The sequence below is a fragment of the Arvicanthis niloticus genome, chromosome 20, assembly GCF_011762505.2.
Source record: "Arvicanthis niloticus isolate mArvNil1 chromosome 20, mArvNil1.pat.X, whole genome shotgun sequence".
NCBI lineage: Eukaryota > Metazoa > Chordata > Mammalia > Rodentia > Muridae > Arvicanthis > Arvicanthis niloticus.
This window is the reverse complement of record NC_047677.1, coordinates 18,248,891-18,264,861: the sequence shown is the minus strand read 5'-3', so window position 1 is coordinate 18,264,861 and position 15,971 is coordinate 18,248,891. Positions and strand designations below refer to the sequence as shown.

At 46.2% G+C, this 15,971-nt stretch overlaps 1 protein-coding gene and 1 long non-coding RNA gene across 2 annotated transcripts in view; one reads left to right on the top strand and one right to left on the bottom strand.

Moving 5' to 3' along the window:
• Positions 1 to 596: 596 nt before the first annotated feature.
• On the bottom strand, positions 597 to 2,362 carry LOC117724416 (uncharacterized). Its single transcript, XR_004608811.2, has 2 exons — positions 2,094 to 2,362; positions 597 to 1,318 (listed from the first exon to the last, which is right to left on the bottom strand). It is a non-coding gene; the product is annotated as an uncharacterized LOC117724416 (long non-coding RNA).
• Positions 2,363 to 4,027: 1,665 nt separating this feature from the next.
• Positions 4,028 to 15,971, top strand: part of Traf3ip2 (TRAF3 interacting protein 2) — a 30,362-nt gene continuing 18,418 nt past the window's right edge. Inside the window, 5 exon segments of the mRNA XM_034524203.2 lie at positions 4,028 to 4,520; positions 4,523 to 4,576; positions 4,579 to 4,743; positions 14,428 to 14,559; positions 14,562 to 14,616. Of these exon segments, the coding sequence (XP_034380094.1) occupies positions 4,352 to 4,520; positions 4,523 to 4,576; positions 4,579 to 4,743; positions 14,428 to 14,559; positions 14,562 to 14,616 (575 nt within the window). The 5' untranslated portion in view covers positions 4,028 to 4,351.

Here is a 15,971-nt window from a genome sequence, read left to right as displayed (position 1 = left end):
ACACTCATACACATAAAAAATTAATTTTAAACAAAATTCCCAGCACTCAGGAGACAGAGGTCTACATCAAGGTCAGCCTGACCTAGGAAGTTCTAGGGTAGCCTTGGATACATAGTGAGACCCTCTCTCAAAAAGAGAAGAGAGGAGTCCAATGCAAGCACTGGAACACAGCAAGTGCAGCTGTCTGCCCATAGTGGGTGAGGGAGACCTACTGCCTTTAGTCGGGCCAGAGGGTATGTGGGTCCTGCCACGTGCCTAACTGGCAGTTCACTATGGCAGTGCTCGGTACTAGCCTGTTGCAGCCATGCCCAGCCCCAGTGGTACTACATTTTTGGGTTTTATATTCTAAGTTCACTCTCTTCTGAAGGTAGAGGTGGGGAATCGTGGTGACATTGGTTCTTAACCTTTGTGAGCATCAGGTCAGTGTGGAATCTTTACATTTTTAACAGAGAGATAGACACACACTCGGTACAAATTAGAAAAGGTGCAGGCTGTTCCGAAAAGTGACCCCTGCCCTGCCCCCTCCCAGAGATAACCAGCATTCTCCTTCGAGATGGCATGCACAGGAACAGTCTTACATCACACAGAGCCACGTGCACACTGTCCTGTTGTTTTATTTTTTTAAACCTAACACATTTGGAGCTGCCACCACTGCAGTGCGTGTGAGGCTTATTTGTTTAAAGATGGACAGTTCATTGTCCAGATACACAACACTTTGAGACCCAGAGCCATTTTGTTTTAAGTCTTGCTCTGTTGCTGTCTTTATAGGCTCCACTGGGAACAATGTGCACTCTTCTCTGTGGAGGAGATTCTTAGAAGTGAAATACTCTGTCAAAGGCCACAGACTTTTACAATTCTAATACTACTTCATTCCTCTTGGCTAAGCAAGGGAGAGTCTGTTTAAGAATCAGACATGGCAGCCCTGCCACATCATGGCCTATAAGCTGGGACCTGGGCATCTGTCCTGGGAACTCCAGACCCCCCCCCCACCCACCAGGTTTCCTTGCGGCCCCTCCCTTTCCTCAGAGTGGGCCGAAATTTAGTAGGCATGTTCTAATTCTCAGGCCTGACAAGTCTTGGCTTCCAGAGTTTTTTTTTGTTTTGTTTTTGTTTTTTTTTTTTGAGCTGTTCCAGCAGTGCGCGCTCCAGGGCTCCCACAGGCTGACCACCAGGCCTTCTGTCCGCTCAGAGGTCAGGGGCTTTCTCCCAAGGTCAAGGCTGGTGAGCAAGGATTTTCTACGTCAGTCTGGACTTTCCTTGAGCCAGGGACTGGAGTACAGGCTGAGTGAGACTCACATGAACAGAATATGGAGCTAGCCTAGAAGAAAACAAGGCAAGTGGAAATGGTCAGCAGAGGGAAACCCTGGGTTGTTTTAAAAGTATAATATCTTTACGTTTTACTACAGATAAAACTGCATCTTTGGTAAACTACGTGCAGCTGCTCCGTGTGACAGCCAGGAAGGCTAGGCAGGGCACTCACCATGTCCTGCCAGTTCTGACCAGGGCTCTACCGACCCTGCCAGGGGCCTGTCCAGCTACAAAGTACTGCTGCACATAGACACAATCATGTGTTCAGTCAGCAAACCTTTACTGAGCATCTACTATCGTGGGTCAGATCAAGGAACCATTTTGATAAGCTTTCAGTGTCTAGTCTTCCATCCTCTTTCATTCAGCACTACTTATAGATAGTTAAAAGAGAAAAAAATTATAATGGAGCTTATGCTTGGGGGGCGGTCTGCTAACCTGGAGTAAGGGCCCACTGTGGAATGACTTACTGAAAACAAGCGTCCGTGTGATTTTGTAGTCATTACTGTCGCTACAGTATTACTGGGAGAGCTTTCGTTGCCAAGACAGGCATGTGTTAGTATCACCTGAGGGGCCATGTCCCCCTTTACAGACCAGTTTTAAGTCATGTGAGGTGGTCACACTTGTCATCTGTGATTTAGTTTCCCGTAGCCTCTGAGTTAAAAGAACAAATCTACAACTTGTCTTTTGGTAGGAACTACTTTCCAGATACCCACATTGAAACCAGAGGGGGAATGGAAACATTTGCACCTGAAGTGTTTGAAAACTGAACAGTGCATGGGACTCACGTGACACGAGCTGGCAGAACGTCATCCCTTGCTAGCCGGCTCTGTCCCCTCTCCGTGTGTTCCCTCTCATCCGAGGGTTCACACATGCATACAGATCACGCAGCGCTCAGCCACCCTTGAGAGACTGCTTGTTTCCTGACTAGCTGGGTTGGCAAGCATGTCACATGGTGCATTCCCATTTTGTAGCTGTAGACAGAACTATAAGGTTAATGGGGAACTGATGGTGCACATTTAAAAAATAATAAAATGTTGGAGCATCTTATATCTTTTGGTAGTTCTGGTCATTTTAAAAGTTCTAATGAATTTAGACAGTGGGATCTCTCCCAAGGGACACACATGACAGCATGGAAGGAGGAGCTCCAGCCAGGGAGCTGGAGGCTGGAGATGCACCCTGTGTGCCCACAAAGGGTTCAAGTGTTGAGACCCTGAGAGAAGTGTTTTGCTCCTGGGCTCAAGTGATTCTCCTGCCTCAGCCTCCTTAATAGTTGTAATTACAGGCATGTGCTAACATGTGTGGCTTTCTGTAGACAGTTAAGCCCACTGGATAGAGACCATTGCTCTAGCTCAGAAGTTCACCTACTATGTTGAGAAGCAAATGCTGGCCTACCTCTGACAGGCAATTGGTGCAGTGCAGGCTAGGGTGCAAGAGACAGTAACTTCCTATTCTCCAAAAGCTGTCACAATAATCTGTGTGCCCTGTGGCTTCAGGCACAGTATGCTCTCAGTAAACGTTGGTGGTTGAAAGGCTGCATAGATCCAAAGTTGGAATTAACGCTCCGCACGCAGCCTTTTCTCTCTAGTATTGAAGTGTGCTGTGTACAAGGCCCTCTGTAGAATAAACCGCTGGGATTTCCCACAGATACTTGCTCTCTTACAACGCTTGCTCTGAAACTCCTGTGAACCCCAGTGTCCCTACAGCACCCTGTTTCCAGGCTTTCCTCTGTTTCCTACAGCTGGGCGTCACAGCAACTAGCTAATGACTAGACAAAGGAAGAAAACCCCCCCCCATTATGTTAAGTCGATTTTTTTAGAGATAAAAGCAATATTGCTTGGATCGAGGGCAGCTCTGGGGCTGAGGGGATAGTTTAACAAGCCTTTTGGTCTCCCTACCTTCGATGCAGGCACAATGCCCAGAGGTAAATACGTCCTCCAAATGACCCAAGTTGTTAAGGAGAAAATGTCACCATGACCTGGTCAGTGCGTTTTAAGCTTGTGCTTTCGTTTTTAAAGAAACTTATTTAGTTTTCAATTAAGCAATAGCCAAACAGTAAAAAAAAAAAAAAAAAAAAAAAAAATGTAAGTTCAAAAGGTAAAAGTCTTCCGCCCACTCCTCTCTCCTGCCCTAGTGTGGAGACTGTGTACATCCCGCATCCTCCAGGCATAGAGGAAGCCACGTGCCACAAGCATATGCTGCCCTGCTTCTCACTTTAAAACCATGAGTATGCCTGGAGACTGTCCTGTATCCGCTCCTGGGATCTTTTTCATCATGCACTCCAAGCACACAAAGCAGCCCACTTTATGACAATCTCTCTCTCCTTAACATGTGGCAGTTGATTTTTTCACTCATGTTTCCCCCTTGCTGGTAAGCAATTCCTACCACAGACCAACTCCTGGTCATGTTTCTTCAACGGCCTTCCAGAAAATATCTTAATAAGCAGAATGCTTTGCCTGCAGAGTAAGTAAACAGCTTGATGTGATTGGGGGCCCCTGTGAGCACAATGCTGTCACACTACTGTTAATTTAAACCACATCCTGAACCAGGTCCTTTAAGGTCATAAAATGGGGACTCCAAGCGCTGATCTATCTTCTGAGACTGGCATGTTTCTCTTGTTCCAGAAACTAGAATGATCGAAGCATTCCTGTGGAAGTTGATGAATCAGAACCATTCCCGAGTCAGTTGCTGAAACCGATCCCAGAATATCCAGAAGAGGAATTGGAACCACCTGCCCCAAATACAAGGAACATGGCACCCAGCAGCTTGTCTGTACTCCAGTACCCTCCCCTGAAACTTGCAAATCACCAGCCTGTGTCACCACAGGTCACCTGCCTGCGTGCCAAAGTCTGGAGGAAGGTGAAGCCAGTTCGTTAGAAGGCACCCCAATCTTGGCAAAGATGTTTCCTCATGTTCCTCTGACGCCAGCGAGCCTGAGTCTGAGTCTGAGCTTGGAGCCCTTCTCCAGAGCATCGGTTTATACTTACGGAAAAACGCAATAGATGGCTGGGATCTCAGCTTTCAGCAGCTTCTCCCGACACCGGCCATGACTCAGACAAATTGGACCCAAGTTTACCTAATGTTTGGCAGACTCCTCCAGTTGTGGCCAAGAGATGATGCCCCGGCCCCGGCCCCGGCCCTGGCCCCGCCCCGACCCCACAGGAACAGGGCAGCCCCAGATGTGCCCACGATAGACACTGGGTATGATTCCCAGCCCCAGATGTCCTGGGTATCAGGCAGCTGGAGAGGCCATTGCCCCTAACCTCCTCATGTACCTGCAGGATCTCCCTGGGCCTCTGAGGTCCAAGGAATTTCCTCAGTTTGAACTTCAGAGGTATCCAGCGAATGCACAGATGCTGCCTCTCAATCCTTCCCCACAGGCTCCGTGGAACTATCAGTACTACTGTCCCGGAGGGCCCTATCACCACCAGGTGCCAGGTAAGTTATCTTTATCGCTGAGGGACATTCTGGACCAGGGACTGAGGAAACTAGGCCTCCCAACCCCGCCAAATTCCAGAGACTAGCAGTCAGGAGTTTTCTGGTTTGATGATGAGTAGTTGGCTTGTGATGGGGTCTTAACATTGCATCGTTAGCCAAGGCCTGCCCCCACGTGAATCTCTAGGAGACGTAGGACAAAGTGCATCCCCCCACTGAGCATATTGAGACATGCTTCTAGACAGAGAGAAGACCCTAGTGAATTCCAGAAAATTCCTTTGTCCTAGTTCTTGGGGCTTCTTCCTGGGTTCTTCCTTTTCCTGTTCTTTCCCTGTCACGGTTGCAGAAAACGTGGGCGGGACCACGTGCCTGCTGAGTGCCAATCACTGTACAGGTGTGGTGGATTTCTTACCTGTGAGTCACTGAGAACTGAACTTTGGTAAGGATTTAGTTCTCCAAGGTTAGTTTAAAAAGCTTTTAAAATTCTACTTCTCCTACTTAAAGAAACTTTTGCTGGTCAGAACAGCAGTGTGTGGGTCGTTTTCCTCCAAATGAAATATGCCAGAAGTTGAAAATAGGGCTATTTCCTTTACCCAAGTAGAATTCCCTATTGTAGGGATTTTTGATATATTTATTTCCAATGGGCTTTAAAAAAAAAAAAAAACCAGACCCTTTGCATATATACCTAATATAAAATACTTTGCAGTGCTATTGAGTGTGCTCCATCTAGCACTGCTTTAAAATGCCGACTTGGGCTAGTGAGATGGCTCACTGGTTAAGGGCACTTGCTGCCTAGGCTGAGAAGCTCATAATGAAGGACAGCCATTCTGCAAATTGTTCTGGCTTCTACATGTGCATGCGCGCGTGCACGCGCTCACACACACACACACACACACACACACACACACACGCACGCGCACACACACACACACACACACACGCACGCGCACACACACACACACACACACACACACACACGCACACACACACACACGCACGCGCACACACACACACATGCACACACACGAAAAACTAAACTGTCAATGCTGAACTGTATTGTACTAGAAATATTGCTGAGTTACCATTAACCTGTTCTCTTTGTCAGCCATTGAAAGTTTTTCCAGTTTCTGGACCAATAGTAAATACTATGGCACACATTTTATTCTGCATTTTGATTAACTCCTTAGACGAAGGGCAGAAGTGTGAACTCACAGTCAAAAGCCTTGTGAGTCTCAAGCAGCTGCCTTTGTCTGCAGCCGGAGATGGCTACATCTTGATAGCAAAGCAGGCGTTGGCTCTGATAGTGACTGTCCCAGAAGCCCTCCCCCTGGAAAGTTTTTCCTGTTGAGCCTTTGGAGGTAGCATTGCCCCTTGGGCAGCCTCCTTTGAAGACGGACATATCCAAATGACTAAGAGCTGGCTTGCTTTCACCAGCTTGCCTTCCCCTTGCTTTCTGTGTTATCTCTTCTATAGGAAGGGCTGGAAGGGAGTGTCTGATCACAAGTGCAGAGAGAGATGAAGAAGGGCAGACAGGAGAGAACTTGGCTGGACATGGGAATAATTCACTTACGAAATACAACAGAAACGCCACACACGGTGCTGGAGAAATGACTGGCAGTTACAAGCACTTGCTGCTTGGAGAGAATCCTTCAGTTTTCAGCTCACAATGGTCTAACTCCAGCTCCAGAGGGTCCAATGTCCTCTTCTGGCTCCAAGGACATCTGCATTCACATACATGTACTACAGGTGTATACACACACCACACACACACACACACACACACAAATGGATTGAAAAAGAAATGCCAAAAATGCAATGATGCATTCTATATAATGATGGATGCAAAAATAAAAGTCTTGCACATACTTAGGGTGTAAGATAACGAATACTTTAGTACATTCTTGGTAAGAGCAGAATCGGGTGCAATTCTGGAAGGCAACTTCACTATTTATCAGATGCTATTAATCCTCCTGTTGGCCAGCAGCCTTACTTTAGTAATGTATCCAGTAGGAACACCAAAGAAGCAAATCTATACTTGTTATTAAAACACTGGGGGCAGGAGGGCTGGAGAGATGGCCCAGGGCTCAAGAGAGCACTCTGCTCTTCCAGAGGACCTGAGTTCAAGTCCCACTACCCCTATCAGGCAGCTCACAATATGCCTATGTCTCTAGCTCCAGGGAGATCCGATGCTTCTGGCTTCTGCAGGAACCTGCCCTCAAAGTCCACAAACCCACGTACCGGCTCCTCACATGTCCTTATTAAAAAAACAAAAACAAAAAAAACCATTTTGTGGTGGCTGGAGAGATGGCTCAGAGATTAAGAATACTTTCTGCTCAATCAAAAACATCAGAGTTTGGATCCAGTACCCAACTAACATGCTGGGCTTCCTGCAAGTGCCTGTAACTCCAGCTCCAAGGGATCTGATGCTCTTCTCTGTTCTCTCTCTCTGTCTCTGTCTCTCTCTTTGTCTTCCTGTCTCTGTCTGTCTCTGTCTCTTTGTCTTCCTCTGTCTTTCTCTCCCCCCACTGTCTCTCTCTGTTTGTCTCTGTCTCTCTCTGTGTACGTGCATGTGTGCATGTGTATATATGCACAAATAAATAATATCTTAAAAAACATTGTATGAAGTAAACAAGCTACTGTCAATTAATAATGGGCAGAAAGTGGTAGAGATGGTTCTGATCTGGGAGTTAACTTCGGGATGGTGTGGAATGATGGATTGGACAGAGGCTGAAGAGAGCCCAGTGCCTGGTCAGCTTCAGGTTCTAGGTAAGCAGGGTGCTCAGCTCTGAGGGTCACGGTGCTCTGGCTGTTAGTACAGTACACGCATGTTTACTTGTTTTTTTTCCGTTTATAATGCGTGCATGGAGACATAGCTCCACGTAGGTTGAAGAGTACCTGCATGCCATGATTTATTTACCCAGTGGACCACTGGGTCCTATCATGTGGCATAAAACAGTGTACACATTCTGACATAAAAGGGTTAAGGGGGGAAAACAAGATACAGTGTTGATCCCATATGTGCTTATAAAAAAGAAACACCCTTTAAAGGCCCTGAAGGATTGCACTAACATGAGAGGAAGCCGGGAATTAAAAGGGACAAGAAGAACTTACTTCTCCTTGTAATCTTAATATACTTGTGTTAATTTTTTGTAACATTATTCCTATGATGAAAACATAAATAAAAGTCGAAAGGAACAAAACATGCCTAAAGCTGGAGCCTGCCTTAGCTCGAGCTGTTCACCCTGGACAGTCCTCATCAGAGGGAAGCTACGGGGGGTGTGGGGGGGGGAGGAGAGTGCTGGAGGTTTTCTGCAGGGTACTGTGGCCCTGGAATATTCACAAGGTACCCAGCAGCAAGGACTCCCAGGGGGTTGCTGCCAGGGCTGGCTGACAGCAGGCCCTCAGCAGTTCTTAGCATTGCTGTTATTTGGAAGTGGATCCTGCAGCCCAGCCCTGTGGAGGATTCACTTTCAGACCCCTCTTTGCTGCATGGATTTTCAACATTCAGGACAGATATACAAATGCTTAGTTTCCTGTCATATATAAAATATATATATAACTGCACCTAATTGCAACAAAACCACTTCAAAAAGAGCTGTTTACCTGGGGGAGGCCGTGCAGTGGAAACCGTGGCCACGTGGGTCTTCCACTCAGCTCTACAAGAACATTGCTTCTTTGCCTGTTAATGAGTTTGTAAATAAATAATGATCACCATGCAAATGGTGTATCTTCACGCTTTGCAAGTTAAAGCAAAAGTAACATTACTGGTCACCTTTTCGTGTTAAAAAAAAAAAAAAAAAACTTCAAGGCAGATGAAAAAAGACAATGTTTACCTCACTAAAGCTCCAGGAGAGGTTGGTCTCTGATGTCTTGCTGTCTGAGAGCCCTTCAACTGAAGGTCACCAGATGAAGCCTGAGCCCTTATATTTTATACAACTTTTGTTTCTTTATTAAGGTGGCAGAATAAGATAACATGGTGGGTACACGCTCCCATGGACACACACACATACACACACACTATACATACATACATACATATACATACACCACATACACACAAATATATATATATATAATATGTATATATCACACATACATACACCCCCCCACACACATACACATACTACACACATACCACACACCACACACACACACCACACACACACACAGAGAGACAGAGAGAGAGAGAGAGAGAGAGAGAGAGAGAGCGAGCTCATGTGATTGTCTGTATCCTAAGATGCATGTACAATTAAAACCAGGAAAAGTAAACCAGATGGAAGAACTGACAAAGGACGGCCTTGCACGAGCCGCAGCTGCGTACAGCTGTGGGAGTTCAGCTAACAGTTTATGTTGGCATTTTGCTTCCTGGCTAAACTGATCACATTTCATTGTGATGTTTTTGACAACTGAAAATCAGATTTTTATTTCCTCCCTTATAAGCTCTTTTACTACCATTCTTAATAAGGAAGAAAATTGGACAGTTTCCCTGATACACGGAAAAACCTCATTAAGGCTTGGTTTACAATTCCAAATGGTCAGAGCCCAGCGACATGAAGATTGTCTGTACTGGAGCCAAGCGGCTCACGAGACTGACAAACAACAGGCGGTGCTGGGCGCTCACTTAGAATTGTGCAAGATTCCCATCAGCTGTTTTCATGTTGTGCTCAACACCGCCTCAGAGCCGAGGAGTTACTCGCTAGCAAGTCATCTGTCTGTCACATCACCCACCTTCCATCTCCTGCAGAGAAAACCCTCCTGATGGAATTTTAGGCACAGGAGACAAGTCTGTGGGAAGCTATTTTTGAGCAGCGATTCTCAAGTAGGGCTGTGGCTGCTGATGTATGCCTCTCCTTCTCACACACTGACTAGTGTGGGTTTGTGTTGAAAAACAGACACCTACAGACACACAGATTTCCCTCTGTCTCTGTTTATCTGCACTGTGTAAGGGAGCCGTCTCATTTTAATCTTTGCTCACTATGTGCCTGGGAGTAGAGGTTCTATAATATTTGTTGAATGAATGAAAAGAAGGCTCTCCCTTCTGGAGAAAGGAGAGACCTCTCTCTAGTCATGGGAGAGTCTTTGTGACATCAAGTCTTCGAAAGCCATCTTAACTGGTGTAGCAGGGGAAGAAGGAAGGGAGGAAAATGAACTTGTAAATAGAACATGCCCATTCATTTATCAATTATTTAGTAAAAATTGCCATGCTGTGTACTGGGCACACATATAATGTTAAATCAGCATACAAGCAGAGGAGACAGAATAAATACAAATATGCGTATAACATGAGAAAGCATATATGCTATAAAGAAAATGCAGGGTTGGAAAGGATATAATAGGCAGGCAGGCAGGTCTCATTTGACAGACAGTTGAGCTGAGAGCTAAGAATGAGAAGCTCAAAGAAGCAAAGAGACGGATGTTGCTATGGTGCCAAGAACAGAGGCCATCGGGGCGGGGAGAGTGACATCTCAGAGCAGGGAGGATGCAGGGCCATGGGAAGGACTCTTAGCCCATTCTGAGCTAATTCTCTGGGAAACAGAAACTCGAACTCTACAGTCTTGAGAAGAAACCCTAGACCAGTACTCAGCATGGAGCACGGAGCTAGAAAGGCCTGGACATGCTAGTGAAACAGCAGGATTACACTTTGAGCAATGAGGTGCGGCAATCTGGCTCAGTGGGTAAAGGGTGTCTGTCAGTAAGCCTGATCCCTGCTGGACCCCTGGGACCCACAGGGCGGAGAGGACCAATTCTCACAGCTGTCCTCTGACTTGCAAGCGTGCGTGTGTATACATACTTGTGCACTTAGATCCAATGGATGAAAGTGTAAAACAGATAAACAAACAAAACAGCATAAATGACAGGCAGTGGTGGTGCACGCCTTTAATCCCAGCACTTGGGAGGCAGAGCAGGCGGATTTCTGAGTTCGAGGCCAGCCTGGTCTACAGAGTGAGTTCCAGGACAGCCAGGGCTACACAGAGAAACCCTGTCTCAAAAAAAAAAAAAGAAGAAGGAGAGGAGGAAGAGGAGGAAGAGGAGGAGGAGGAGAAGAGGAGAAAGGAGAAGGGGAGGAGGAGGAGGAGGAGGAGGAGGAGGAGGAGGAGGAGAAGAAGAAGAAGAAGAAGAAGAAGAAGAAGAAGAAAGAAGAAGAAGAAAGAAGAAAGAAGAAGAGAAGAAGAAGAAGAAAGGGGTTCATTTCAGTTGACCCAGTTGACCCTCTGAGAGTCACTTTTTGTTTTAAACAAGAGGATGGCACAGAGGATTATATTGTTGGTCCTCTAATTTAAAAAACCAACAAGGTGTGCCATTTTTGTTGTTCATATACACTGGTGTAACTTCTTACCACAGGTGGCTGTTTCAGAAGTGAGTTGCAGCTCGTCAAACACTCAGCCCACGTGCTTGGTGATTTTAATGATACGATTTGTTGCTATGAGACAAAAACATGTTGTGCGGGGGAGTAATCTGCTTGAAACCATCTGACCTCGATTCAAAGGCTCTTGATTACCAGCACTACCACCCGCCTGCTGGAAAGGGAGCACACCCTCTGATAGAGCCTCCGAGTCCCTCTAAAGCGGATAAAATGTTATTAGGTAGTCATTAATGAATATGGGGAGAAAAAAAAATGGCTCCAAATAGTGAAAACTTCACTTGAGTTCACTTCAGCATCTCCTTGGAAAAGCTTTCAGGGCCCCCGCCAGTTTCTCCTCTCTGACCTTGTCTTTCTCATTTTCTGGAGGGCAAAACTGATTTCTAAAAGAGTGAACAGCAGACAGGAAGCAGGCAGTACAGCAAACCAAGGCTTAGCAAGCAGCCTGCACAGTCCAAAATGGCTCCTCCTCCCTGCGTAAGCGGACTCTGTTACCAACGGTCAGTTACTGAGCACAGCCTGTGTAGCTGTACTGTGCCTGGTGAATGATAATGATATTACATCCACCCTGTTCTTACAAACCCTTCCCAGTGATGCGCAAAATAAAACTAGAGAGGGAGGAGCTAATGTGTCAAGGCTGGGTCTCCTTGAACAGTGGGTGATAAGGGTCATGGAGAGGTAGATCTGTGAAGATTTAAGGCAAGATCTTTCTGAGTAGTGAGGATGGTAGGCTCCGACCCAGAGCTGATGACCAGCTTGGGGTATTTAAGATGAAGGTGGCCAAGATCGACAAGACGACCAGGTCACGAAGGCTGAATCTCAAGTGCAGTAGTGTACTGCAGGATTGCAGCTAGAGCTGTTTCCAGATCCATGGAAAGCCAACCTAAAGGAGAGCTGGGCTCTGCCTGGTGACGTGACTGCAGGACGTTTTGTCCCTTTTATCCTGAGTAGTAGTGGTAGTGACCTGCCTGGCTGCCCAAATCCCTACTGCAATCTCGACCTCCTGGAATCTATCTGACCTGCTCTACGAAGGCCATCAAAGCAAAACCTTAGTGAGAGACTTTGTCCTAGACAACAGAAGTCCCCATGGTCCTGTCCCCCCCATTCTTAGAGTTCCCCTCAAGTCCTGGTTGCCTTTGTCAGCCCCGTGTGGGACAAGCCTGGGCAAATCCCTTTCTTCTCCTCCCTTCCTCAAACCTCTGTTTGCAATAGTTAGGGCTTAACAATAGTAGACATGGGTCATGTGTCAAAGCCAGTAGACAGTCTAGGTTGGAGGGTCACGGTCACTTTCTGCAAAGAGGAAGAACGGTAGGAAGGATACAGCTGATATGAGGGTCAAGGCAAACAGTGGAAGGCTCCAGCGAGTTTGGCCAGGCGTGAAAGTCTAGCCTGTGTAAACTGCCAGGGTCATCCAGCCAAGTCTGAGTCCAGACAGTGGGGACCTGAAAACAGTCAAACTAGGAAAAACACATTTGTTGTCTGCTTCTGTGCCGAGGTTCCCACTGCCCTGGACGGTCCTTTAGTGTCCAAGGGTTCTCACTGCATACCAGATGCAGGAGTGCCACTCTCCCTCAGCGACCTGACCTTGCAGGGTGAATACTAACTGTGCCACTTCTTGTTATTGCAGTTTATTTCTCTGTGTCTCCCTCACATCGGTTACCCTGGCAGGCAAAAAGAACTACTAGTATAAGTCGGGGAAGGATTTAAAACCCATCACAGCTTTTTAACAAAAATGCTTTATATGTCCTTACAGGTTATGTTTCCTGGCTCATTCTGCCTCTGTCCTGAGTAGAGGGGACAGCTTGGGTCTGAGCAACTTAACACTAGCTTCTCTCCAGTCCACACATGCCTGCACCTCCAGGTTCCCAGCTTCGGCTCTCATAGCCCCATCCCACCCCCCCAGTCCTCACATCTCTCTGCATCTCCTTTCGAATTTTCATTGTATGTCTGTGTGAATATGTACCACAAGTGTTCAAAGGTCACAGCAGGGTGCTGGGTCCCAGGAGCTGGTGTTACAGGTCATGGTGAGCTGCCTGACATGGGTGCTGGGAACCGAACTCAAATCCTCTAGAAGAAACAGCAAGTACTCTTAACCGCTGAGGTATCTCTCCCAGCCTGAATTTTTCTATTTCTCTCACTTCGTCAGCTGAGCTGGCCTTCCCTTGGACCCTGTTGCTCTGGGGACTTCCTAGGACCAACTTTCTCCCAGGTTACAACATCACATCCATTCAGTTCCTGCCAGCCTGGCTTCATGCTAATAGTTACTCTTAAAGATAATTAATAATTAATTGTATTTTATGTTTATGTGTGTATTCACATGTGTGTGGATATATATATATATATATATATATATATATATATATATATATTATATTATTATATGTGTGTATGTGGGTGTATGTGTGAGTGTGTGCATGTAGGCTAGAGGGACATGTCAAATGCTCTCCTCAATCAGTCTCCACCTTACCTTTGGAGAGACAGCCTGTAACTAAGTCAGACTGGCAAGGCAGTGAACCCCAGGGTTTCCCTGACTCTGCCTCCCTAGCTTGTGTGTGGGTGCTGCTGTCTTGAGCTCAGGTCCTAACATGCTTACTCAGCAAATATCTAACATCTCCCCTTCCTCCCGTTCCTCGTCTCCTCTACTGTTCTGGAACCAAGAGCACACGGCACGGTAGGAGAGAATGTCAAGTTAGAGGGGGCTGCTGACTCCTTTCCACTGGACAAGCCAAGGTGTTACTCATTACTTCTTGTAAGAGAAGTGTGTGTGTGTGTGTGTGTGTGTGGTGTGTGTTACTTAGTAGTGGTGGGGAGCATAGTAAATATTTTTTGATTGGTTTTGGGACAGGAGTCAGTATGTAGATCAGGCTGGCCTTGAACTCACTGAGATCTACTTCCTAGGGCACTCGGTACCACACCCAGCCCAGCACACAATCTTAAATCTGTCTCAAGGATACTTTCTTGGAGCCCTAGGTTCTAGATATTGGGGAATTATGGAAGGGACAGTGGTACCAGAGAGGCCCTTCATGGTTGGATTATCTTAAGTATTTTATTAGAACATGACTTAATTTTTTTTTTTTTTGCGTTTTCTAGTTAGAATGTCAAACGTGATTTCACAGATATTTTCACATAGAAAAAAAGTGTATCAGTTTTGTGAATACCATAAGTAATTAGTAGTACAGAAATATGACAAATACTATGGAGGCGGTGGCTCTCGGCCCCTCAGTTGCTGTCGGGAGAAAGTTGTTCAGTGAGCTTGCATGGTCTTTCGCATGAAGGAGCTGGAGTCCGCTCCTTCTACTACACCGCTGCTACTCTTGTGTTCACAGATGGTCATGGCTACCCTCCAGCAGCAGCCTACCAGCAAGTCATCCAGCCTGCTCTGCCTGTACAGGCCCTTCCCGGGGCAAGGGTGAGAGGCCTGCGCCCTGTGCAGCAGGTCATCCTGAATGACTCCAGCCCCAGGACCAAGAAGAGAGGCCCGCACAGAGAGACTTCTCTTTCCCGAGGCTCCCAAGGTATGAGAATGGCAAGACCCACCCCACCCTCACGTTCTGACATGACAAGGATGTGGCTGCCACAAAGACACGTGGAGGTCTCTGTAGCCCACCCCTAGGTCAGTGCAGCCACACAGTGAGATGCCCAGTATGAGCACAAGAGAAAGTGGTTGACAGGGCTCTCCTTCTGCATGACAACGTCTGGCTTCTTGTTATTTTCTTTTGTAACAAGACCATCCATACAAGCTGACCTCTCTTAACGCCTGGTTTTCCAAATGCTGTCTAACCCTTTGCTTTGGTCTGTTTTCCACTGCTATAACAAGGTATTTGAAGCTGAGGACTTAATAAAAGTTTATTTCATTAGTTCAAAGTTCCAAAGGCCCCATCTGGCTCTGACACCATCATGGTGGACAGACCACAGCAGGAGTATGAGGTGGAGGGAAAGATGGCATGAATGATGAGGGACCAACCAATGAAGAAGCAGTTCCCCTTACCCTTTCCTTTTTATACGGGTGCTAACAACGTAGTTCATCCGACCTTCAATCTCACTACGTTACAGTTGCTGGTTTCAAAATCATTATCCTCCTGAGTCACCCTCACAAACAGCATGCACCACTGTGACAAACTTTGGACTTATTTTCTTTTGTTTTGCTTTTGTGTTCTCATTTGTTTTGTTTTTGTTGAGACAGGGTTTCTCTGTGATTGGCTGCCCTAGAATTCTCTTTGTATACCAGGCTAGCCTTGAACGCAGAGATTTACCTGCATCTGTCTCTAGCCTTGAGTGCTGGGATTAGATGTAAGTCACCATACCCAGTCCTAAAATAAACCTATGTACTAATATAGGTACTGTACTATGTATGTAGAGCATCAATTTAAGCCTGTTCGGATACCCCTAAATTATATTTTAACAAATTATAAATTATATTATAACAAAGAATGTTCAGCTAAGGAACTAATTCTACCAACAATTGGAAGGGAACTTTAATACCAGTTTACTCTTGCTAATCTCGTGATCTAATTTATATATGAAAGTTTTTGAACATTATTGTTTTAGTTATGATACTATTGCTGCAATAAAACACCATAACCAAAGCAAGTTGGGGAGGAAAGAGTTTGTTTGGCTTACATTTCCGTATCTTTCAAAGGAAGTTCATCATCAAAGGAATCAGGACAGGAACTCAAACAGGGTAGGAACCTGAAGGCAGGAGCTGATGCAGAGGCCATGGGGGGTACTGTTTACCAGCTTGCTCATCATGACTTCCTCAGCCTGCTTTCTTATAGAACCTTGGAACACCAGCCTAGGGATGGCACCACCCACAATGAGCTGGGCCCTCCCTATCCATCACTAATTAAGAAAATGCCTTACAGCCAGATCT